The 26648-nt window shown below is 42.4% G+C and overlaps 1 protein-coding gene across 1 annotated transcript in view; it reads right to left on the bottom strand.

Moving 5' to 3' along the window:
* Window positions 1–26648, bottom strand: part of EDNRB (endothelin receptor type B) — a 148565-nt gene that overhangs the window by 24163 nt on the left and 97754 nt on the right. Inside the window, exons 3-6 of the mRNA XM_069205223.1 lie at window positions 17968–18080; window positions 17664–17868; window positions 10463–10612; window positions 250–383 (exon numbers count right to left, since the gene is read on the bottom strand). Of these exons, the coding sequence (XP_069061324.1) occupies window positions 250–383; window positions 10463–10612; window positions 17664–17868; window positions 17968–18080 (602 nt within the window). The remainder of the gene's footprint in view (window positions 1–249; window positions 384–10462; window positions 10613–17663; window positions 17869–17967; window positions 18081–26648) is intronic.

Genomic DNA, 26648 nt, shown 5'->3' with positions numbered 1-26648 from the left:
TGTATGTGTATCATGCTGAAGTCGGGAGGTTTTCCTCTCCATGTAAATTGCTATTTTGCACTGCAGCTGATTTTTACATCACTTGCAGTACAAAATACAGGTCAGGTCTCAAAGCAGTGTATGTGTAAAAACCACTGACTGTTTTGCGTCCTAACCTTATTACATTGTGCCCTTTTTTCGGTTTTGAACAGGTATTGAGCTCTTACTTTGTGATAACTATATTCTGTTTGCACCGTATTTTGGTCTCACCTCAACAGATCACATCTATTAGGGTCCATCTGATCGTATATCGTCTGCTTCAAAATCCGGCTGAGATGGAGTGGAAACCAACAGAGAGCAAAAACAAGCACAAGGCAAAAAACAGTCTTTGCCACTTCACGTCTCTAGGAAAAAGAAAATATCAGTATTAACAAGAAATTATAATTTAGCTTCTCTGGAAGAACAGTCCAATGTTAATTATGCGTCTACCTGCTTCTTTAGTACTTCCAAGAAAAATGGTTTATTCTGCCCTTAATATCAGCCACAGAGTATGCTCACCCCAAACATTGTTTTGCTTTGTAAAGATTCAACAGAGATTTGACTACAAAGTAATTCTGATATCAGCAGTGTATTGAAACTGTACAAATATATCAAATCGCTCTTCCCATCAAGAGAATATCATATGTTTGCATTCATTGACGAGGTGGGTGAGTAAAATGTGAGTTTTCATTATTCCTATGATGTTGATGAAGATGAAGAAAACAGGGCCTGAATTTGAACTTCGCAAAGAAGTGTCCTGTTCACCAAACCCTTGGTCTGCCTGCCTGTCAGGAGGACTGTAAGTATTCTGTTGACAGAGCCCCTTTTGGTTCTGTCAATGGAATGCTTCCTCCAACACCTGACAGGAATGAGGAACATCGAAGGAAAGACTTTACATCATCAGTCCAATTTATGGTGTATGATGTAAAGTCTTTATTTTCCCATCTATCACTAACAAGAAAAAATCAGCAGAAAGCGACAGGAAAATATTAATGATTTCCACACCCTGGGAGAACATTCCCAGGTGGGAAGGCCATTAGTATGCTGTTTCACATAAATAAACTTCATCTTTTGGGCCATCATGACTGTAGTTACCGTCTGTCAAACCTTTCCTCCATTGTCAAGGACAGCCATGGCAGTGGTTCCTCTCAATTTGGTGGGCAGAGGACCCGCAGGAAGGTGTAGGTCAATCAAGTCTATTTGTATTAAGCCCCCTATCATGAATCCCCCCTCCAAAGGGTTACAAGTAACAATTTACAGGAAGTGGAATCACTGAAACTGCCAATGCACTACTGCTGGAAAAACCAAGGCTTGATTCTCAAACATTTTACTGTATAGGTGTGCCTTACTCTTAGAAAACTACTGGCTTGCTAATAATCATTATAAATTGGGCTTAGGTTTTAGTTTTTTTTATAGGAACTACGTGAGCTAAAGTTGTCTTACTGCAACTGCATCCACGTGCATTCCAGTGGCACTTGCAGAGACAGAGGCTTTTCCAATTAGGTTTTCAATGATGATCTCAAAATGCCTTAGGAAACTATACTGTGCCCATGTATTCCGATGAAGTTGGTGATGCAAGGATTAATTGTTTCTCACCATGCTAAAATCAACTCATTTGATGGGCATAAAATATACCTTCCTTATGGTCAGTGCCACTAGAATTATTCTATTCTGTGGCCACAGATTTTGCCACATAATCTTGGATGTTATGTATTTGCCACAAAATGCACCTTCTGCTGCATGATTTGCACATTTCACTGGAAATTGTTTCTATCTTTAATTGATCAAAAATTACTAAAACATGCCAAAATGTGGTTCTTCTCAATGGCAGATCCTTTGCCAAGGCTAACTGATTACCTTCCTGTTGCTGATTGCTGCATCCAGGTGCTAAACTGGTACTAATGACGTGCAACTTTGCTAAAAAATTATTAATAGGTGTTGGAATGACAAAATAACGTAACTGTCACAAATTGTGCAGCATTAACCACATAATTTACCTCTCCTTGCTACATGATTGTGTCAACTGTGCCCCGAAACCTGGCCCTTTGGTGCTTCATAATTCCAGTGTCCCTCTTCATGATACTCAGAGGGAAACAGACAGGAATTCTGTATTCTTGATTTATTTGAATCTGTACTCCCAGTAGCCCAAGAATTGTAATAGCACATTGTGCCTGAAATGAAGACACTACCTCCAAGTAAGAGTAAAGATGTACTACACTACATACTTTGCATAAAGTTTCCATTCACATAAACATAACACATTGAGCCACAGTCCATTAATAAATTAGTGCCTGTTCAAATGTACTCCCAATTAGCACAATTGTAATGTAGTGCATATGTTGATTGGAGGAGTAATCCAGGATTTCTGATGAAATCAGTGGATGTGTGTTTGTGATCTTTTTGTATTGCTGCCCCCCATGACCTACGATTATGAGAATGGCTCATGCAAATATGCAACCTGTCATCCGAACTTAAACTTGAAAATAAAACAAAGAGTATGTTTGGATAATGTCATATGAAAAAGATTGCTAGAAAGCCAACTTACACAGTACCACCTTGACATTGACTCTCTTCGCATAATGACCTAGTGAAGATCCAGTCTCATTGGGTGGCAGGAAAGGTGAGCAGGTTTTCAGCTCATCTATGGAGGCTGTAAACAGATGTCCATTAAGAGATGTGAAAACACTCATGGACATCTGTGGCAGCCTCAGCAAGCTGTTGCTTTTCTGTTTTATAGGGGTGGAGGGTGCAGAAGTGCATCTCAGGCAGTTCTTGGAATGAAGCCCCTCCTCTGTAAGGCCCCACTGCTTCTCACACTGTGATTCCTTATGTTGACAGGTCTGTATTGTCTTCTATGTTTTATTATGTTTCTTCTTTTGTTTGCAATGGTTGTGCATAAGGGAAATCTTCCATACAGGCCTTTTGTACAAAGTGACCATTTACAGAAATCCATTTATAAACACTCAGCCAAAAGGATCTGGGTGCTGTATTGACGATTTAATCAATACATTATTTTAGTTGCTTCCTAGTAGAATCTTCAAATAAACCTATATTTCTGAATAATGCATTCTTTTTAATGTGTATAATATTCCAGAACATTAACCCCCAGTAAGTGCAGCAAGCTTAAGAACAGTGAAAATTGAGTGCAGTATGGGTCAAATTGGGTTTGGTCAGAAGCAACCCCTTTATCTAAGCAGATGCTCTGGCTCATTGGTCACATCACCACAGCAAAAACTACTCCAAGAACCATAAGCACATTGTTTCAAAGAGGTTAATTAGTAGTTAAAACCCCCCAAGTACTAAAACAGCAACCATAACCTCAGCTTGCAGAGAAACTATATTATACAATTGCCTCATCCAACTCCACGTGCAAAATCTTCTGCCTGCCAGGGCAGGGTAGCTTTTGTACTGAACTGCAGCTTTATTCCCAGGATTGATAACAGTTCAAAACATCTGCGGGCACCCAGCAACCCTGGCACATAGGAATATAGGAATATAGTTTACCATAACATTTTCTGTGATAGAGTCTCCAAACTCCAGAACTTTTGGGATGGTTAAGCTCTTTATCAGGGCATATATGTATCCCGGGAAACACAGACCCATGCCTTTGTTTTGGTTTTACACAAAACTCTACTCATTCATCACTCTGAGGAACCTTCATAGAATGTCTGTGTAGAGCCAGTCCTCAGTAATTAATTTACACTTGTATTCACATGTGTATACTCACATGGAGCTAATGTAGTTGAGACAAATTTGCTATGATCTGTCAAATGTGGTTTCCTGGCTTATGCTAACTAAGCCTTAATTAGGACTCGGTGCCCTCTTGTCCAAAATGAATGTTGCCCAATCATTTGTATCTATGTTTATAATACTGCTCACATAGTTAAGCAAGATATGGATTTCTTTAATTCTGAATTACCCTGTTCTTGAAGAAAGCCTTCTAAAGTCCTAGGGTAACACTTTTCAAGGACGTTATGCTTGCATGCCATGCTGCATTAATTCACAATGATGATACTGTTGTTTATGTAACTGGTTTGTTCAGACCTTCTGGGTGACATTGGGTCCGAAGGGTTGAAGTGGGTAGTGGGTTGTTTTAAGGTGGTAAGGTTATCTGATGTTTTGAAATTTGAAGTTGATTTGTTGAAAATGTCATTCTTTTCTCACACCCCAGTGGCTCTACAGTCCTAGTACTTTTATATGGAGAAAATTACACATAAACCCTTGATTTTGGGAGTGAGACAGAACTCTTTAGATCACTGCTTCGTAAACTTTGTAGATTAATGATCCAATTCTTAGAACGACAAACATTTGTGACCCACTTAACATGAGGAAGTCAATTCTTTAATGGAACTAAAGCATTGTGTGGTAGCGCACTGTCATTTTCAGACAGCACATTTTCCACTGAAATGGCTACTAACTTTGCACAGGTATACAGGGCCTGATTCACAAAGAGCCTCAGCAGTCGTAACGGAGGCTCTGGAGTCATGGCGAAGGCTCTGCAATGAGAGCTGCCAGTACAGTGTTTAGTTACCCCGGAAGTTCCCATGGATTGTTGCCATCTTCAGATTCTTTTTTTCCTTTCCCTTTCTTCTTCTTTCTTTTTCCTCTCTCACCTGTTTTCTTCCTGTACCATTTCTGGGAAGGTGGGTGGGTCACTTGTGAATCCAGAAAATTCTCCAAGCTGCAAAACTACTCCTACTGGTAACTAACCATTTCATTTTACAGCATGAATACTTTTCTGAATTCGCAGGCTGTGCTCTAGATTATACAGCGGTATCCCCTTCCTTGGGTTGGTTGGGCCGAAATGAGGATGAGGTATTAAATAGGTGTCACAGTACCTTCCGTCCCACCTGTGCTTCCTTGTTGATTTGAATGTCCACATGCAGTGTTTCATGAAAGTGTATGGAGATGCCCATGTTGCTACTGCGCAGATTTCGTCAATGGGCCCTTGTGCAAGAAATGGCAGCTGCATTAACAAATGTTTGTGAATCACAAAAAAGTGCCACCTGATTGTGCATGCACACCATTGTATGGATTTCTCTACTCTTTCATGACATATCCTTGGCAAATGCCCCAAAATTACATATAAAAGAAAACTCAAGTGTGCCTAAGTTATGCATATATAAGCAAGTTGCATAGTCTTATTTTTCTTTATATTGAATTTCAAACAAAAAGAAATAAAAAAAAATAACAGGCTGTGCACCCAGAAGGGACAGAACCATGAACCATCCGTGTTGCTGTACAATTGCAGTTCGGGACCTGTACATATAAGAAGCGCATACAAAAAGAAGTGAAACAAATAAAGGGCAGTAGCATATAATTTATAGGAGGATAACATTACGCACTATTTTCACTGAGAGGTCAAAGAGTCAATCATCAATGATGTCTTTATTCCAGATATCTGCACACCAAGGGCTGCAGGGGGCTCAGGAGCAGGATCGCCCAGCATCTCGGGGTCAACCAGGGTTGACAAATAGTCCCTCAAAGGCTGCCAGATGTCTTTTGGGCACGAGGTAAGAGGCTGCAGAGAGGCATATCTCTCGCTGGTTGTGTCACAGTATATGAGGCTCCTGAGCCACACCTGCACCATAGGCAGCACCCCGGAACCCCAATGTAAAGCTATCTCCCACCTTGCCAAGGGAAGCGCTATAGCTGTGAAGCATCAGAGAGGTTTAGCAATGTTCTCAACATATCCCATCAGTGCCATCAAGGGGTCAGGGGCAACAGTGGTACCCACCATAGACGATAATGTATAAAAAACATTTCTCCATTATCCCTCCACCCCGCCACATGGCCATGTTAGATGAGCAAAGTCTGTATTTTCTGCTTTACACTTCCGGCATGCCGAGGATCGGGAAGGGTCTATTTTTGCCAAGGCACTAGGGGTCACATTGATTCTTCAAAGACATTTTTAATGTACAAGTTTATGTCTATGATTTAAAGACACTGTGCATGTTTGAGAGCAACAATCATACCATATCTAATTGGACAGCTGATGCCCCAGGCCTGACTCCAAGGCCTCCTGCACCCTCCTGGTCTAAATGGGGAGAAGCTCAAGGGATGCGCGTTACAGCTTGGAGACCAAGCCAGTGCTGAAGTCTGCTGTTATAATTAATGTGAGAGGTGAGAAATCAGAGGGTGCTAGCAGGTAAGTAGGTAAAAGCACCCGCAATGTGCTCTGCAAATGTCGGAGGATGAAATGATCCATGTGTGTGGCAGATTCAAAACGACTGTCCTCCGGCCATGAGCATATATGATCTTGCAGGAAGAGGTCACCCATGGTGGCAAGCTGGAGAGAGCAAAGCATTTGCTGCACCAGCTTCTCCGCCGTAAGTGGGAGCCATGGATTTTTGCCTAGAGGGAGCACTGCTGAATATAGCAAGTTACAGGACAGAAGGTGAGGCAATCAACGCCATGCCCAGCACGTGCTGACCAACGTCTGGACGTCTGCAGGGTCCAATGGATGGCCTAGCGGCAACAGAGATTGTAATCAAATAGGGAAAACAGAGTCCTGTTCTTGTATTGTATATCGTAGCCAGGCATCCGGGTGGTACCAATAGTACACGTAGTGGCACTGGGCAGCTAGATAGTATAACTGAAAATTGGGGACCCCAATACACCCGCTCATACTGAAGAGTCAGTACCTCTCAACACACACGGGGGCGCTTCCCAGCTCAGATCAACAGCGTCAATGAGGCCTGTAATGTAGTGAAGGATGTGTTGGTGAGGGGAATCAGTATGTTAATAAAGACATAGAAAAAATGCTGAAGTACTACCATTTTAATTAATGCAATGCGGTCGGCCATTGACAAGGGGAGGCGGAATCCAGCGGACTATCTACATATTTAGCCTTTCCAATGCTGGTCCATAATTTAATCTGAGTATATGCTCCTTCTCCCAATGTATATGGATACCCAGATACTTGTGTTTCTCCTGGAGGTGACGTACCAAATAGTCCATCGCAAATATGAAAAGGAGGGATGAGAGAGGGCACCCCTGTTGAGTTATTCTGGTGATGGGAAAGGCCTGTGACTGTGTGCCATTAACCTGGATATGGGCAGTGGGAGAGAAATACAGCAGCATTATCAATGAGACGAAGCCCCGGCGCATACCGAGCTTTCAGGGAGAGGCCTCTAGAAAGGGTCACTGTAAAGAATCAAAGCCAGTATCTTTGGGGAAACACTATGAATGGACGGGGAATCTCTATGAATGGACTTGAACAAGGTATGCAGGTTAAGCAACATGGACCTGCGTGGCACAAATCCTGATTGAGCTGGCGAGATTATCTGGTCCAACAATAGGGACAGCTGGTTTGCCACCATCTTTGCCAGAATTGTATTATCAAAATTCAGGAGTGACAACGTGCAGTATGAGCCAGAGGGTGGGGTCCTTGTCCGGTTTTAACAGCAAAGTGACCACTGCCTCCCATAGTGTGGGCCGGGGCACACCCTCCTCCATGGCCTCCTGGTACATGTCCAGAATGTGGGGGCCCAGGATGGCTTGTATACCTTATAAAAGACACCCGTAAATCAGTCCGTGCCTGGCGCCTTAAGAGCCATTCAATGAGTCAATTGCCAGCATAACCTCCTCGGACATGAAGGGCTCGCTTAGATACTGCTGTTGTGGTGAGCTCAGCCACACCATGATCACCTCCTCCAAATACCGCTGCTTCTCAGGGGAGTGATTCTCTACGCGGGTGGTGTAAAGTTGCTTATAGTAATCAGATACTAGTGTCTGTACTTCAAAGGGCACCAAGGTCTTCATGCCACAGGGCCCCTGCAACTCAGGTATGTAAAAGATTGACCTCGGGGGCACAGAAGGCATACCAACTTGTGGCCGGGCCTCTCGCCGTACCAACGTGTCCTAACATATTTACCCAAGAAGTTGGCCTCGCAGTCCGCCAATTCCCGAATTGTGTCCAGCAAATTAGCTCAGACGAGTAGCTCCGCCCCCGTGTTTTGTGAGGCAGTCCGCCAGTGCAGTTTCAATACAGCTAATATCTCGGCAGATAGTTTGCAGAACACCTGAGTGCTTAGCTGTAGTGATCCCCCTTATGTAGGCCTTGAACACCTCCTATAGTGCAGCTTTAGACGTGACTGAGGCCGCGTTAATGGTAAAGTAGTCTACAGTAGTGATGTAGAGATCCAAACGGAACACCTCATCTAGTAGGGCCATTGCAAGGAAATACCATGGGCGCTCAAAATAGTCCAGGCAGGGAATAAATAGATCGCATCGGACTGGGGCGTGGTTGGAAAAATTCTAAGGGAGTTGCAAAACAGAGCAAAGCCAGGACAAGTTCTGTGGTGACAGAAGCCAGAAATCTATGGGTGACCAGGTGTAATGAGGGACAGAGTAAAATGTATAGGTTAGTACCGCAGAGGGCGATATCCGCCAGGGGTCCTGCAAGGAGTGATTATGGCATATATCACATAGAACTTTCAAAGATTGGGGTTTATTCACTGGGTGCAAGGATGTGGTGTTCAAACCTGTGTCTTGGAGTATATTAAAGTTGCCTCCAAGTATCAGGTGGTCCGCGGGCTCCCTGTCTATGTGCATCTGGAGCATGGAGAAGAAATCTGGGCTGTCTACATTAGGAGCATATATATTAAGTAGGGCGATTCTAAAACCGGCCAGCACACCACATACCAAAATGAATCTGCCCTGTTGGTCAGTAATAGTGTGTTGGTGGTGGAAAAGTAATGTTCTATGGATCAAAATGCAGACCCCTCAGGAGTAGGAACTATAGTTAGAGTAAAATCTTTGAGGGCCCCATTGTTTAGCAAATGTAATGCTAGGAGTGGGCGCTAAATGAGTTTCTTGCCAAAAGAGTATCTGCACGCCATGTCTGGTTAACTATTGGAAGACTTGCTTCCCTTTGTGTGGGTTATTTAAACCCCTAATATTCCAGGACAGAAATGTGATATTTCAAATCGGTCGCCCTATAGTCTGTGTTGTAGTCATCAATTCAAGGTAATTGGGTGCACATATGTCTCCCAGGATGTGCAAAGAAAAAGAAACTAAGTTAGCAACATTACCTATCTTCCAATTGTCCCTCGTTCCCCCACCCAAACCTGGCAAAAGTTGGCAAGTGACCCCTCTTGGTGAAACATAAACAAAACAATCCCATTACAACGAACATTGTGGTATCAACCATGGAGGGATGGCACCCCTTCTGATGGCGAACCCATATTGCAAAGGTATGTTAAGCCCTATAAGCACTATTGAGGAGTCCAAAGTTCTGGCTGGTATTCACGGTGACCCCAAAGAGGGGGGTGCCAGGGGGTATCGGCAGGTGCAGAGTCATAACACACATTGTACAAGCGGGTAGCACCACTGTCCAAGCAGCAAAGCCCCACCAAGAGCAGACCGCAGTCATGTCTCTGAGAACAGGTCCTGACTAGACGCCCTCGGGGTACTGTTCGGGGACCGCCGAGACTACAAGTGAGCTGATTGTGGGCTCTTCTTGGAGAGTTTCTTACAGAATTCAAGTACCTCTGCTGGCTTATGAAAGAAATACGTCTTGCCCTGGACCACGGCCAAGTATCTCGTCCCCACTTCGCCAATCGCATATATTAATTTACAGCGCACCTGTAGGGCTTCCTCCTCACCAAGACGGCCCCATGGGGCCTCAAATACACCAAATCCAGCCCAGCACAGGCCACATCAGGCCCCACGCATCAGCCTGCAGCAGGGAGAGAGGGCTGAACTTCCCCAGAGCATCCGTCCAAGGGGCTTCCGAGGCGCAAGGCTGGCGTGCAGGGCGTCATGGGTCCAGAGCACCATGGGCCCCAGCGCCCGCTACGTCGGCTTTGCCGCCACCTCTGGTCCCCCCGCTACCCCACCCTGCACACTACTGCCATCCAGCAGCCAGGGCCCTCAGAATCTGCCGCTTGTGGGGTCCGGTCCATCGGAGCTCTAACACCACAGGGCCATCTTGGTCGCCGGCATAACCACACCCTCAAGTTGCATTGTCTTAACTCACAGACTTACGTAAGTGTTGAACTTCTGAAAAAATAGTGCAATTAACACAATCATAATTTATTCCACTATAAAGGGATGTCATTTGTAAATCTTAAAATGATCTCTAGAAGTAGGGATCATATATCTTAGTGGTGAATATGTAAGAATTCTATATTTCCTGAATTTACAACACTTGCATATTCAATAAAAAATGCCTCTAATCACAGTGCCATAAAAAATAGCTGGATGAGTTTATTTTGTAAAACGTTCTCTCACCCAGGTAACGAACAATCATTGGTGGCGAACTTTTAATGCATTAATCCACATTTTATATTCTCCTTAGTTGAAGATCTGGAAAAAGTTGACAACGGCCTAGATGCATTTTGCCTTGATTTCAGTGACAGTGAGGCTTTAGTCAAAGATAGGACTAAATCAAACAATAAGTGAAGACAATGCATCTCTCAAAGTTAATTACTTGACTTACCTGTTTTATGTGGTCGTTTAAAGCAATATCCAGCCCTCCTTTCTTTCTTAGCATCTCACATGTCATTAGAGTATAGAAAAATGCAGTGACTGCCAATGGTAAGCAGAAATAGAAGCTGAACAGCCACCAGTCTTTTGATTTCTGATAAAACTGCAAAAGGAAACATTTGTTATTGGGCTCAGTATTGTGCAAATGATATTAATTAATTATTTTTTGTGTCCTAATCACTTCTCTTTGTTGTTTCTCTCACATCTGCAACCTATTTATTTTCATGTCCTTACAATCACAGCCAGTTTGTTCTACTATCCAATCCATTTGATTGTAAAATACACCATCCTCTTTGTAACGTTGAAAATAAGAGGTGATGGTATGGGAAATATGAGAACGACCACAGCAATATTTTTTCCCCTTCTAGTATTTGTTTCTATAGCAACAATGATACAAGCTATAGTAGCATAAACCAACAGTGTACATTAGAGAAAGGTTTGCAATGCCTATGAGTGGAGGTTGCAAGGAGGTTTTTGAACTTAGTAAGACAGGCATGTAAATACAAAAACTGAACCCTTATAATCCAGTTGTGGCAGCAGTCCACGGCCAATGATAAGACTGATGTACTGGTGTTTGGTTATAATTATTAAGAAAGCCAGTTTATCCTTTTTTATTGTGGGCATTGTAGAGTGAACCATTTAGTTTAAAGTCCCTCCTTGTATGATGTCAGATGCCATTGTTTGTGGTCATCAGCAGATTCTTTTTTCCCCCTTCACGACTGTTCTCTAGTTTTGGGATTCCTTTTCTCTTGTGCATATGCCTCCCACATATTTGTTGCAACTTACCACATTTTCAGGCAGGATTGAGGGTCACATAAGAATGTAGAACATTCTTCACAGGTGAGTAACCATTTTGTATTCCAGTGTGATTTGTTTTTTATTCACATGATGTGTATAGATTTTGTAGCATTATTCACTTTTCTTTGGAGGCTGGGTTGAAATTAGTGTGCATTTGAGAACTGGTGTTTACCTACATTTTGTCAGGCCTGTGCTTCGCTAGCTTTGATATCCACACAATAATGTTTTATGGAAGTGTGTATTGATGACCTTGTGGCTGTCAAGCAGATGTCACTTATGGAAACATTAGCTATTTAAGACATTGCAGCTCCCATTTTCTCTTGTGTGTGTCCCTGTTTTTCCCTCAGTGATACTTCTGTTGTTTTGTAGCATGTCTACATTGCCTGAACTGTCTACTTTGCAAGTCTCCAGGGTGATTGGCGAGCCTTTATTTTTGGTGCAAAGGAATCTATGGTGCCTTAGGAATAGTGCTGCTAGGCTGAGGGTGGCTGACTCAGGGTGGTATATCTGACTCCTTTGTATTGTTAACGATTCTTGATGAGCTGTCCATCTGATCACTCTGTTCTATGCCGTCTCCACTAGATCTGAGAACCATATCTGTCTGGCCCATTGAAGTACAAGCAGAATTAGTGTCATTGTTGTTACTGTTATTTGTTTGTACTTGTCTATGACTAGTGGTATTATTGGCATTGGTGGGAAAGTATATGCAAAGTTTCCCAGACCGGGCAATCAATAGGGCATTTGCCAGGGACTGGTGGTGAGGATATCTTGGAGAGTGTTGACATTTTGCATTCTCTTCTGTTGCAAAGAGATCTGTCCTTGGTGTGCTCCATTCTCAGAAGATCTTGCCTAAGATGTGCTGTTTTGTCTTGAACTCATGTGAGGAGCCCATATGCCTGCTTAACGCGTATGCTTCTGTGTATTGAAGTCCATATTCATATGTCCTGCACTACCTTGGACAGGGTATTCCTCCCAGCTTGTTCAGATAAAACATAGTGGTTGTATTTTCTGCCTGGATTTGAATCATTCTGTCCGTGGCTTGAGTGTGGAAGGCCTTTACGGCTAAAAAGACCAGTTTCAACAGATTTATGTTTTACTGCTTCCTACTAGCTGCAATGACCCCTGACTTTCAGACCTTCCAAGTGAACTCCCCACCTCAAATGGGGGTGCATCTATTTTGATGGTTACAGGGGATTACAGAAGGTGCTGGTTGTTTGAAAGGTAAGCCCACTGTCTGCCAAGTACTTCCATGTTTTCAGCCACAGAATGACATGGCCACTTTGAATTTTTGTGTCTTGATGAACTTGTTCAATCCCCATAGGTCTAGAATGGGATTTAATATCTTGTCTGGATTTGGCTCCAGGAAAGGGAGTAGATCCCTTAATGTTGATCTTCCTATGGAATAGTATCTCTTGTTTGCTTAGATGATCCCCAACTTCTTGTATCAGGACCAACTATTCTTCCTTGCTACAGGTTCTTGCCTGTAGCCTGATTGTTTGAGGGGTTCATACAAGTTCCAAATAATAACCATGCTGGATTATATGTTGATTTGTCAGAGGTGACTATCTTCTACTTCTGGAGGAACACTCCATTTCTACCCACTACTATTATTGTGTGTAGGAGTGTACTGCTGGCAAGTCACTTGCAGGTTCTGACCCCCATTGGGTGTGACCTCTCCCAGTGGCTCTCCCTCAAAAGTGCTGCCTTGGGTTTGTGGGGTATTACCAATATGATGGTGCACTGGCAGTGCTGGTCTGTATCAGGGAGCCCACATTGGAAATGACAGGCTGTGATATTACTCTTGTGGGCACCCTTCCTTTTGGTGAGGCTATACCTTGGAACTGACACCTGAACTGCACAGTGGCCATCGCTGTTATGGTTTTGCTTTCATCATTCTCTGCAGTGACTTATTGCATTCATAAAGATTTTTTGTCAATGAAACTCTTGTTTATTATAGCTGCCTGCAGTTACACAAAATCATGATCAATTACTCTGCACTATTTATTGCACGAAATGCACTTTGTAATAAAAAAATAAAAAAATCAATGTGATATGTAAAGTAACTTCTCTCATCCTGTCTGTTTGAATTATTAGTGAGCTCCAGCAATAAAAGTTTTGCCTGAATGGAAACTCAACTATGCAATGTAGCATAATGCCATACTTTCAGGCATGTCTTGCAACAATATTAACAAGAAATACTGGAAATTACATAAGATTATGTTCACAAAGCTTTCTAAACTGGATCGCTCTCAGAAAGAGTAAGGTGTTGTTGAGAGGGGACTCTGCATGGCATCAGTTGTAGTCTCCTGCCACATGTGTCAAACTGTGAGTATTTGGTATCCCTGTTAGCGATTTTTGTCAAAGACAATAATGTGATGGATGGAATGCTTGAATTAATCTCAGCCACTAGTGATCACTCAGGCCACATCCCAATCCATTGATTCCCATGAGGAGCAGAGTCAAGACTGATTTGCATATGGCTGGGTTCAAACTGAGGTGGCATGATGAGCATAATAATGAAGGGTTAGAGTGTTCCCCCAAGCTATTTCCAGTGGTCAGACTTAATGGATGCAATCACTCATCACCTTTTCTGTGTTTCATTTAGTGCCCTAAGTGGCATGGGTATGCCCAGACATGGGTCTCATGCTCACTGTGTCACAGGAACCTAGCAGATGAGCTAATAACTAGGATGAACTGGTCCTGGGTTACTTGTATTCTGTTGTAGGGAGGATCTTGTTTGGTAGTTTGGGCTGGACTGTTCCCATGATGAGTAAGGTCAAGAATTATTTATATATGGCTGGGTGGCATGGTGAGCAAAAGAACGATGAGTTGGAGTGCTATCCTGAGCTATAGCTAGAGAGCAGCCTCCCATCACCCTTTGTGTGTTTTTTGTGATTTTTGGCCCCAGCTTCACAATAATTTAATGAAAGAGTAGAGGCCTAGGCCTGTTCCATGACATAAATTAGGTCCTGAACAGAGCCTGTCACCTGGAAGGACGCGCTGAGCATACCCTTAATACATTGACAATGGGCTACTGTGCCCGTCATAGGTTTAGCAGGGAGGAGTGGTGGTGGCATTGAATCACGTTTTGTGAATCCATAGTTGTGACCAGATGTTTTTATCTGTTTCTGGAGTGGAGACCTAAGTTCCACTCATGTAAAGTTATATTTCCATACTCTATCCCAGATCCTGATGCTGATATCCCAAATGTGTGTTGTGTGTGCTTGTGGCCTACAGGATACGTGCATTGTGTGTATGAGTGAGGCAGGGTAATGGCGGCCAGGAGGATACATTTTGGACGCACCTGACATTTTGCACATGAAGCTGGTGTGATGAGATGTGGAAACTAGAGTGAGCGGAGAGAAGACAAGACTCCTTTAATACTTAATTTCGGCCTTTTGCTAAGAAGAACTGCTCATAAGCCTTTCTGTAATACAGGGTGAGACTGCAGTCTCTGTTGTTCATAGCGAAAGGGAACCATTTGATAAAGGCAGCCTTATGTTTTTCCCCTGTCACTACTCTGGTGCAGAATGCTAACACTTCCTTTTTCCTCTGTTGTAGATTGTCCAGCATCTCTCTGCACAAGACTGTCTGAGAGTAGACTGGGAAGGGCATTTGAAAGAAGACTCACCCTAAACCCATTCTGAAGCTGTAGACAGTGGCTCAACATCTCCTCTCTGTTTTTACTGTATAAAAGTTGGAACAACTGACCTAGTTGTTGTTCCAGTTACAAGCTCTCTTTGACCCATAAAATTAGTGTTTCACAGAGTACTCAGAGGACTGCTGTGCAACCAGACCTGGTGTCTGCCTTACAGCCAGCTTCAAAGGGGTGAAAGACCAACATCTGAAATCTTGCTGGAAAAATCTGCCCATGTGAGAAGTAAGGCCTATAAGCCAATCTGACTGCTGAGAGACAGAGAGAAGGAGCTTACCACCATGTAAGTGGAGTGGCTGTCCAGGAAGAGCCAAAAGTTGTAACACTCCAGTGCCGATGGAAGGAGGACAAAGGATATTGATTTGCATGTCCCAGGTGTTGATGGGCATTGAAATAATCTGAGCAGCAGTTCCAGACAGGCCTCATTGACCAGTGGCAGCTGAAACCTCTGAAGCTAAAGTGTGCCAGCAGCTGGCTTTGCTCTTTGACCATTAGAAGTTTACCCTCAGCTTTCCACACCACTGTGATCTAGAAGTATGCCCATATTTGCCCTATGTGACCATCAGAGAAGTGCATGATTGAATGTTCTCTGTGATGTTTTTACTCAAAGATAGCATGACCCTCCAGCATCATCTCACTCTGGAAGTGCCCAAAAGTGGGTAAGAAGTTGACCATGATCTACCCTACTTTGTGGGGCAACCCCAACTTGCAATTACCTGTACTTCCGGCTGGAACACTAAGATGGCAGTCAGCTGCCTCACCCTCTCAAGAACAGAAGACGGCCACATCAGAGTGAAGATCAATACCGACAGAGTGAATACATTCCCAGTCCACCACCATCCTTGGTCCTGCCTGAACGAAGAACTGCATGCATTATGATACTACAAACTGAAAGAGGAGATCTGTATTAAACAGAGTGCTTTCCAATCTATAAGGGGAACCTGCAGTTGAGTCTTCATTCATAAACTCTAACCCATAGGGGAGATCCATGTAATGCAGAGACAGAGGGACACCCGAGTGGTGGAAAGGGTAGTTGGCATACTGAAACACAACAGCCTCTCACCATTTCCATGAACAAGATCCTTTAGCTATTGCATGGGTGGTATTGAGTGTTAAGTGTTTAATACAATTGTTTTCTTTTTGTAAAGTAAATCAGTGGGATGCAATGTCAGTTATTATGCAGCTAGGGATTGCTGAGTTCTGAGCTTAATCACTCCAACACTACCTTCCCACCTCTAAGAAGCCTGAGACTGCTCACCATTACTATCACTGAGAGTGCTGAAAGGACTGTACTTAGCTGAGTTTGCAGAGTCATAGTAAAACAGACCCCATGACATCAGAGGCAAACAACCCCAGCTCCCACTGATGAGGACCAGAAGACCCAGCTTGCACCATGCACCCCCAACGGGGGTGACAGGTGTATTCTCTCAAAGACCTGCACCAGAAGCCAGACCAGTTCTTTGAGCATTTAATATAATTTTCTTTGGTGTGTAATTCCCAGAGGGTTTGCACTGTATTCCTTAAAACAATACCCTAGCTAGTTAAACTGATAGAACCTTAATTGAAAATGAGGTATCTTACATGTATGGACTGGGCCATTTATTTGACTCTCACCAGCAACAGTTCTGTTTTAAACATTCCCCACCTCCGTCTGTCATCTACCAGAAATGTATTGGCTCTGTGATTTTACAAAATGTAAATTTTTCTTGTTGTTTTTCACCTATTCTACATTTGATATCTATGTATGTTTCCTCCGTGTGTGTTGGCACTACTTCTCACATTAAATTAAGATTTCCTAAGTTGTTATATTACTTCAGACAAGGGGTGCGTGACAAGCATACTTCAGTGGACATCTTCAGGCCTTATTAACTTCTTTATGGACTTTTAATGACTGTTATTCGTACTTGGCAAGAAATCTCAATAGACTAAATCGCCCGTTCCAAACATCTCTGTGCAACCAGTGAATCACATACTCAATATCTAGGGTGGCAAATCCCTCTTTTATCCTTCTGAAGTCAAGAGTATCATAGGTTGAATGTGATTTTTGTTATGCAAAGATCATCACAATCTAACAGATCTGGTAGCAAGCAAGTTATTAGCAATGTTTAATATGGTGTGCCCCCAGAATATCGAGGTAGGAATCATGATGGCTACAAATATCGTGGACACAATATTGGAGGATAAAATATCGTGAAGTCATTAAATATAGATTTTCTATACCTAACTCCACATATATGTGCCTTGACTTTATATATGTATATATATATATATATATATATATATATATATATATATATATAACGAGAATAGTATTCTATACTTCTTCCGTATGCACTTACCTTGCGATATCTTGTCTTTCAATATTCTTTCAATGATTTTAGTGAATCTCGATATTCCTAGCATCAATATTCCATAGTACAATGGTTTAACATGACTTTAGATGACTCTTGATACTAACACCATATAGCATTATAGCCCACTGCTCTGGGCTATACTAGTAGTTAATGGGCCTTTGGCAACCAGTACTTGAATGCTCAAAATCAAAATCAAACAGGGAGAAACAGTAAGACAAACATTGGAATGTTGGAGCCACAGCCCTGTACCAGCAATTAAGGATCATGGAAGCTCTCAACATTCTGCTTTTCTAATAATGCAAAATTAATTTATCATGGAAGTCAGTCTGAGCATGAGATCCCCTTACCTGCATAAAACTATTTTTTTGCTTGGGGTGCAATAGGCAGATTCGAAGCTCCTGTCCTCTATATTGGGTATAAACCATGTCAAAACCTATCGCTTCTGGAACTGCCAGGGCAACTGAGAGAACCCATATCAAGATGATTTCCACTGCTGTCCACTTTGGAACACCAATTCCCTTTATGCGGCTCCAGGAAGCAACTGCCCGATACCTAGAGATGAAGATAGTATAGAATATGGAAACACCAATAAGTCCTGTGTATCTTGTAAACTAATTTCAAAGGTATGTACCTTGAGTGGCTACTCCTTACCTGTCAATGCTGAGGGCACATAAGCTCAAGACGGTGATTCCAACTGAGGCTTTCTGAATAAATGGCACCAGTTTGCACATTTCAACGCCGAAGGGCCAATCTCCAGCATTAAGCTGTAAAACAATACAAATTTATTGCTACATATATGCTACCACTATTATTATATTCAATAGAACAAAACACATGCAGGCCATAACTTGACTTCACCCAGAGACACAAACCCTGAAAATAGTTAAAACTATGTAGGTGATGTAGTAATTCAAGGAGTCAGTCCCATGTTATGATCCACATGTAACCAGCAGGTCATAGGTTTGATTTCCTACAAGAATGAGTTAACTGTTAATCCTTCAAATGTGGATCAAAAGAGTACTACCGAGCTAGGTAATGGAAGCACCTGTTACTTGAAGTACTGAGAAGATGAACATTTTACTGGCACCAAATGCTTTAAAAATTAGGGGCGTGATTTAGATATTGGCAGATGGAATACTCCCTCACAAACATGACGGATATCCCATCTGCTGTATTAAGATCGCCCATAGAATATTATGGGATGGAAATACAACACACGCAATGTCTGTCATGTTTGTGACAGGGTATTTCAATCCCCCAATATCTAAAACTGGCCTTTGATATTTTAGGATCTGATGTATGAAATTTCGATTTACAAAAAAGTGGTTGCAAATTGCTTACCAATTTTTTGTGGATGGAAAGGAATTTTGAGAACTGACTTATGGACGAATAGGTTGGTTCCCAAAATTCCAAATTGAGATAGGTTCTAATCTATCCTACCACATTAATATTCAAGAAATAGGTCACAAGTTGCGATCCACTATGATTCACTGGCATTACAGTAAGAGTGGCCTGCTGGGGTCAGCAGAACTTCATGTCTGTGATACTTTTGTTTTTTAAACACGTTTTCCTTGAAGGAAAAAAGGATCTGTTTAAAAAAAAAAAAAAAAACTTTAACTAACTCATTTTTTTAAGACAAGGCAGTGGTCCTTCTGACTTAGGGGACTCTTTCCATGTGCAAATGAGATACCACATCCTTTGAGGTATTTGTGACCTATCAAAGCAGTCGCAAGCAATTGTTAGATATCTTAAAGAATGATTAATAGGAAGCAATGCCCTAAACATATCACTTCCGATTTGTGACTGGTTATGTACTCAGAAACCCAGGGACATATTTATGAGCCCAGTTGCAAAACACTTGCACCACGCAACATGGTACTTGCAAAACGCTCCTCAAAAATGCGATTTATGAAGCCACGCAAGGCCACCTTGCATGTCCTGAGTGGCTTCATAATTCTGGAGTGCAGCAACGTAGCACAAATTGATATTCTGATCCGTTATCTCATTCAGAGTACTTAAGGGGTCCAATTTGTACAAACAGTAGTAGATCTGTACCCTCAAGTTTACTACCTCCTATCAGCACAGATTTGCTATAGTTTGAAATTCACAAAGCTTACACCATGACGCCTTCACCAAATACTTCCCTGTAAGTGTAACATTGGAAATGTTCTGCACATTCATTTTTTACCAAGCAGATGTATACAAATCCACATTTCTGCAAGTGAAAAAACAAAGCAGTTGTTTTTCTCCACAGGGAAAACATCTGTGCAGAAACTCTGTTACATATATTGGTGGTAAATTTGATGGCCCTGGAAAGGGATTTACTTCTGCCCTTAAAAGGACTGACAAGTTTTTAGGCACATCTCTGGATGCCACTGTCAAGTGTTCAAACTGTTATTTTGTAGACCTGTGGGTTCAGATTTAAGAATTTCTTTGACAAGCAGCAGTTATATGACCAGCAGCGAAATTATTGCACAGGGCAATGAAAAACAGAAGTACCATGTCGAGTTTTTAAGTAGAGTGCCCAAATATGAAAAGAATTCAGAAATTTCACTTAAAAAATATAGGTTGATACAGTACCAGATTCTTTTTTGGCATTACAAGCCACATGCATGTTGTCAGACATTGAAGTACTGGGATCACAAATAGGCTTAATGTACAAAGAGGATACACAGTGTGCCCAAATAGGGTAATCATTTGATCAAAAGGGATAAACAACAGTGGGGAAAGACATAGAATGGCAGAGGGTAGTCAGAACATGGCTGTTAGAACATAGAGTGTGATTCAAGACGTGGACGCTTTTAAGAACCATATGTGGATGAGTGATGTGTTACACAATCTTATTTAAATATGATTTTCTTATGTGCAGTGTAGCATTGAAATGACCAAACCAAAATACTTAACATATATGTGGCACGATTAACAATTGGCAAATAAGAAATAATACATTTGTCAAGTGTGTATATATATATATTGAGCTTCTTGTAAGGGAACATATATCAACAGCTGGGAGGTCTACTTTCTCGATTGCACAGTACCCCCCACCCCACCAACACCACAACTATATTCATCCATATCACTATCTTCTCCATCTTGATGTTTTTATGCTTCTGCCTGCTTGATAGCTGTCAACCTTTTAAAGTTTAATTAGGGTCATATCCACTGGAAAGAAAATGCTGGTCTTATTTCAACTTTCCAATATACTGCTCTAGATTGAACAGATATTTTGGAGGGTTGTAGAAGGAGAAGTCCACTTTTGAAATAAAATTCTGAGTAAAATGCTGGTCAGACCAAACATTTCACACTTGCTTTACATCAAAACTAACCAATTTCTAAATGTGACCCGCTAAAGAATCACTATTATAAAAGTCTTGCAAGAACCTCTAAATGGGTTGGACTATGATTTTACATTCATTGTTATGTAGAAAAGTCTACCCACCTCCCGCCCCAACTGCTTAACTCAATCACATAATGGTGGTATTGTTCACACCATCCCTGAATATATAAGAGGAGAATTAGAAAGAGGAGGAAGAGCAACTTAGGGATTAAGTAAGTCAGGATACCATGCACCATTCATGCCACAATGTGGTGTCCTTGTCCACCACCAGCCTATATATCACAGCACAGGCCAAGACTAAGTTTATGCAGAAGTAACGAGGGTAGCTTTTGGTAGGGTATTACCTTCATTTAAAGCAGGTTCCAGACTTTAACCAAAACTCCTATTGAGAAACGGTAACTCATTTTCATGCACAATATATACCAATATGTATCCAGGTCTTAGTTTCCAATAGTGGTTAAATGGTAGGCCTTAAGGTTAAATCTTAATAAAAGAGCTGAGTTGCTTCATACTCCTAATGCAGAAATCCAAGTTTAACATGCAGGGTCCTAGCTCATTAAAATATCTTAGCTATGTATTCACTCTCTCCAAAGACATGCATGTAATCTGGAGGGTAAAATAGTTAATTTCAACTGGACTAACACATGTTCTTACCTGTAGTTGTAGTTTTACAGCTTAAAGAAATTTCTGTATTCACATGCTGTGCATTATTCTGCCATCTAGAGGTTGGGTCCAGAATTTCTACTATTTCATCAAATTGTTTGGTCCATCTTCTTTTTCTACCTTTGTTTGTTGGTGGGCATCAATGGGACCTCCATTTGGTGTCTTCTTGTGACAGCACCATACTTCCTCTGGATGTTCCCACCTTAGGTCGCCATCTTCAGATTCTTTCATTTTATTTTTTCTTCCTCCCATCTTCTTGGTGGAGGTGGGTGGGTTGCTTGTGAATCCAGAAAATTCTTCAAGTTGTAAAACAACATCAACAGATAAGAAACTTTACGTTATGCAGCATGAATCTTTCTTGGATTCACATGCAGTACATTGATTTTAAAGAGGTTTTAAGCACTGTGGTGGCTGGGTTGAAGATAGGCATTGACTTGTAAATAGATGCTTTAGCAAGCTTTGTCCAACCAGAGCATCCTTGTTCTTCTGAATATCAATGCATTAAGGTTTTGTAAACATGTACAGTGATAACCAAGTTGCTACCATGCAATTTCTTGTAATAGAGTATTTAACATAAAAGCAATGGTTGGACCATTTTTCCATGTTAAGTGTGCTCCAAGTACTATTTTAATGCTTTACCCGCATTGGTGTGACATGATTGAATTATTTGTGCAATCTATCTTGCAATTGTGATGTTTGTAACTGGTTTCCCCATGGAGTTCTTAGAGAAAGATACAAACAGCAGCTTAGTTTTCCTGAAAGTTTTTTTTTTTTCAATGTAATACATAAGGGAGCATCTTGCATTCAATGTGCGCAATGTTCTTTCAGCGCGTGTCTTTGGATTTTGAAAGAAACTAGAAACTTGAATAGATTGGTTAATGTGAAACTGTGAAACCACCTTTGGTATAAATTGTGGATGTGTTCTCATGACAACTCTGTCCTTGTGAATTTGAATATAGGGTTCTTGAATTATGAGTGCCTGTAACTGACTAACTAGGGCAGTAATAGCTACTATGAAAGCGGTCTTCAGAGTTAAAATCTGTTAAGTAGCTTTGTGTAATGGCTCAAAGGGTTCCTTCATGAGTTGCATAAGAACTAACTTTAGGTTCCATGTGGGTGCCGGTACCCTCCTTGGTGGTGCTATCCTTTAAGCCTTTGGTTGCCATATAATCTCTTTTTTGAAATTGTGGAATAACTTCCTGTAAAGTTGACATTTTGAACATTTTTTTCTTTATAAACTTGTTGATGAACCTTAGATCTAGGAGTCAACGCAGAGATCCATCTAACTTTGATGTTAGGAAACATGTTGAGTAATTTCCCTTGTTTATTTCTTAATTTGGAACCTTTTCTATTGCTTGCTTGTTAAATAATTCTCTGACCTCCTTGAGAAGTCGATTTGTTTCTTCCATAGAATGGGTCTTTTTCTTTGGACCTCTTGTTGGAGAGTATTTGTATAGTTCTATGCAATACCCACTTTGTATTGTGTTTAGGACCAGTTTGTCTGAAGTTATCTACTCACACTCTTCGAAAAACAGTTGTAATCTTCTGCCTACTGGTGTTTTGTGATGGTATTCTGAATCTTTGCTGTTTTTTATCACTGATGGTATTTGTGATGTTGTTGTTAATGCAATGCAGTCATTTATTAGCGGGAGTTGTACCTCTTCTGGCTCTTCCTTGAAAGGAATTTCTTTTTTGCTGTTGGTACTGCCAGCTTTGTTGTGATGCAGACGTCTGAGTACTACTGTGGAAGCCTTGATGAGAACTCCCCAACTGGAATGTACCCTGAGAGGCTGGTCTTCTTTCAGGAAAGGACCACCTTTGAATTCCTCCACAAAACTGCAATGTACCCATGGATTTAGCTGATCATTGTCCTTTTTTAGCTGGTTGAGGCTTTCATCAGCCAAGTTCCTGAACAATTGTTGTCCATTAGGAGGGGTATTTATTATTTTTGCTTGTACTTCAGGCTTGAAACCAGAAATTCTCAGACATTAGTGACGCCTTAGAGTAAAGCCGTCATCAATTGACAACTAGACGTGTCTGCCGCATTCCAGGGTGGATTTTAAGCAAGTGTTTGATATGTTTTTACAGCTCTCTACCAGACGTGCTGCCCTCTTTACATACTGTTCTGGGAGATGTTTCATTAAATCTCTTATCTCCTCCAATGCTGATGTGTGCGTCTGTTGAGCAAAGCATTGGAATTTGCAATGCACCATCGGTTTGGCACACTCCGCTCCATCCTGCGGCCCATGAGTTCCGTCCTCTTCATTTCTTTATCTGGGGGTGGCCCTGATACAGAGGGGATGTTTGCCCTCTTCCTTGCTGTGGAAATTATTATTGAATCAGCTGCAACAGTACGTTTAATGTACACTGGCTCTTTAGAAGAAAACTTGTATTTTTCTCAGCCCTCTGTGTGACTGCTCTGCAGGTGGCTGGTTCTTCAAAGGCTTCCCTACCTTGATCGGGAATACTTGGTGCGTGGGCAGATACTGGTTTCTTGCCTGGCTTGGTAGAAGTGTCTCTAAAAGAAAACATGACTGGGGTTTACCCTCCTCTAGTTGTACATTAAACTTGTCTGCTGTATTATTAATGTCAATGTTATACATGCCAATTTCATCTGGGGGTGAGGGTTTGGATGGATAGGTTTTTACATCCTCCGCAGGCAAAACCCCCTCTGAATCTTTTCACTGAATTTCCAAATATTCCCTTTCCTCTAAAGGTTGATACATTGTTTGTTCCTCCTCTTCCTCATAAGAGAGTTCCTCCTCTTCTTCTTGAGGCTCTGGTGTGAGAGGAGGTTGCATTTCCTCAATTTCTGCCTCCGAGATCTCCTTTGTCATCAAAGTCTTCTGTGGGATCCTGAACCCCTTTAGACATTTGTCAAACTCCTTTTGCTTTTGTGTCAACGCAGTCATTTCAGCCTCTTTCTCTTCTTTTTGATTGTGAGGGCCTGCTCTTCGGGACTGCTCATGGAGTGGTTCCTCTTTAATGTTGAAATCTCCTTCGCCGATTGTTCGGACTGGGAGCTTCAGTAAACTGTTTGTGTTTCAAGGTCTTTTGATAATGATGCATCCTTTGCCTTTCTGTCTTTTAAAGAAGCATGTGTTTTCAGAGTTTTCTCTCCACCGTAGAAACCCTTGAAGGGCTCCGTGGGACTCTCTTTCATTGGACGTGAATGCCGAAAGTGAGCGTTTCAACACTGAGGCTCCCTTTTGTCCCCGTGAGTCTGATTTCTTCAACTCTTACCTCCTTTCAATTCTTCAGGCTTCTTCCTCGACTTCTATGATCTTCCGATCTCCCTCTGAAGTTTTTCCTTCTGCTGCCTCTGTGACATTTTCCTCATCATCACTGGAAAGTCCCAGATCTTTAAGGGATGATGTAGATTTTTGGCCTTGCAATGAGTGATGGGCCACTCTTTGTTCTCTCTCACCCTCAGCATCTTCAGTGCAAACAAAGAGCAGGAGTTACAATATTCACTCCAGTGGTCGAGTGGAAGACAGATTACACAACAGATGCTTGTCCTTCCAAGCCTATTTGTGATGGCAATTCCTGCAGAATTGGAATGGTGTCTTCTCCATCATGTCACACAGGGAGCCCCCCCATCTGGGCATCTACAGCACTCTGTCGCAGTTTATAAAAAGATTGCGCTCCCTCCTACTTTGTCTGTTGCCCATTCCCTGTCGATGATGTTCTCAAGCTTTCCTAAAGTATTCGCTACAGTTTTTCAGCAATTTTTCAAAGTTTTTTCCTCGAGTTGGACAAAACATCCAGACCCAACTGCAATTTAAAGTTAAGCTTCCATAAAATAATGAATTAATGGCACTAGTTCCCTCACAAACTTCACAAAGCACACCTTGCCGCAAATTCAAACCGTCGAAGATGTGGACAACAGGGATGATACACATATTGGCCCTCATTTGGACTTTGGCGGCCAATTTCACTGACCGCCAAAGTCCAACCCACCAGACGAACACAGTGATATTGGTCAGCAGACAGTTGGTCAGCAGACTGCCATAATATGAGTGCTGGCTGCTTTCCATCATTATTGAGGCACAAAACAGCCAGCAGTCTTGCTGGCAATTGGGGCTACAGAGGCGGTACCCTCGCCGGCACCACCGCGCCAGCAGGACTCTGCCTGCCGTATTACAAGCTGTAATACGGCTTGGCGGAGTCCTGCTGGGGTGGTGGTGGCAGCGAGGGAAGACCGCCAGGACCCATCCCCTCCCAGACGTCCCCCTCGACTGAGAGGGTAAGTGGGCATCCAAAAGGGGGGGAAAAGGGGTCTGTGTATTTGGGTGCATGTGTGTGTGTTTGCAGAGGGGGCTGCTGAATGCATGCTTGTCTACTAGTGAATGTGAATATGCATGTATGTGCACATGTATGGGGGTGACTGTGTGGATGAATGGGAGTGAGTGGAGGTGTCTGTGTGGATGAATGTGAGTGAGTGGAGGTGTCTGTGGATGAATGCGAGTGAGTGGGGGTGTCTGTGTGGATGAATATAAATGAGTGGGGGTGTCTGTGAGGATGAATGCGAGTGGTGCATGTGTGTGTATGTTAATGCAGGTGAGCATGAAGAGATGGGGGGTTTGAGTGTGTGGACGGGTGTGGGGGAATGTGTGGATGTGTGGGGACATGTGTGGATGTCTGTGCCGACGATAGGAATGAGGATTCCTGTCGCCGGGTGCATGACCGCCAAGGTTTTCATGGCGGGATGCCCACCACAGAAAGCCTGGCGGTATGCAACCTTGTAATCCAGATGGCAGGCTGAGGTCTGCCGCCGTGTTGTAGGTGCTCACTGCCGGCCGGGTGGTGTGACCGCACCGGCGGGCCAGGCGGAGTTGTGGAGGCTTGGCGTCTGCTAAGCCTCACAACTCCTAATGTGGCGGTCCTTACCGCCATCTCTGCGGCAGAAGGACCACCACGCCGAGGCTGGTGATCTCATGACCACAGCCTCATAATGAGGGCCATTATGTTTATGTCCCAATATCACTCTTATGGAACGTGATATGGGACCCAATGTGAACAGGTCATACTCTACACTTTGAACCCATGATGGATCTAGCTATCCTATAAACCATGGAAGACATTACAGGTCTCAGTGCACATGGAAAGTATTGGATAGCCTCTTTGCTTGCTACAGCTAAACGTTTGTACCTTAACAATATTGAAGAATTCGAATCCATCTTCCATATCAGACTGGTCAGAATCCATGGTTAGATTGACATAGTTGGAAAGGGCAATTTACAAACTCAATGATCAAATAACAGAGTATGGTCTTATACTGGGTCCCTTCTTCGTGGTTCTACCAAATACATCTGCCACGGGAGACATGCAT

Source organism: Pleurodeles waltl, chromosome 8 (genome assembly GCF_031143425.1).
Source record: "Pleurodeles waltl isolate 20211129_DDA chromosome 8, aPleWal1.hap1.20221129, whole genome shotgun sequence".
NCBI lineage: Eukaryota > Metazoa > Chordata > Amphibia > Caudata > Salamandridae > Pleurodeles > Pleurodeles waltl.
This window is presented reverse-complemented; position numbering and strand designations above follow the sequence as displayed.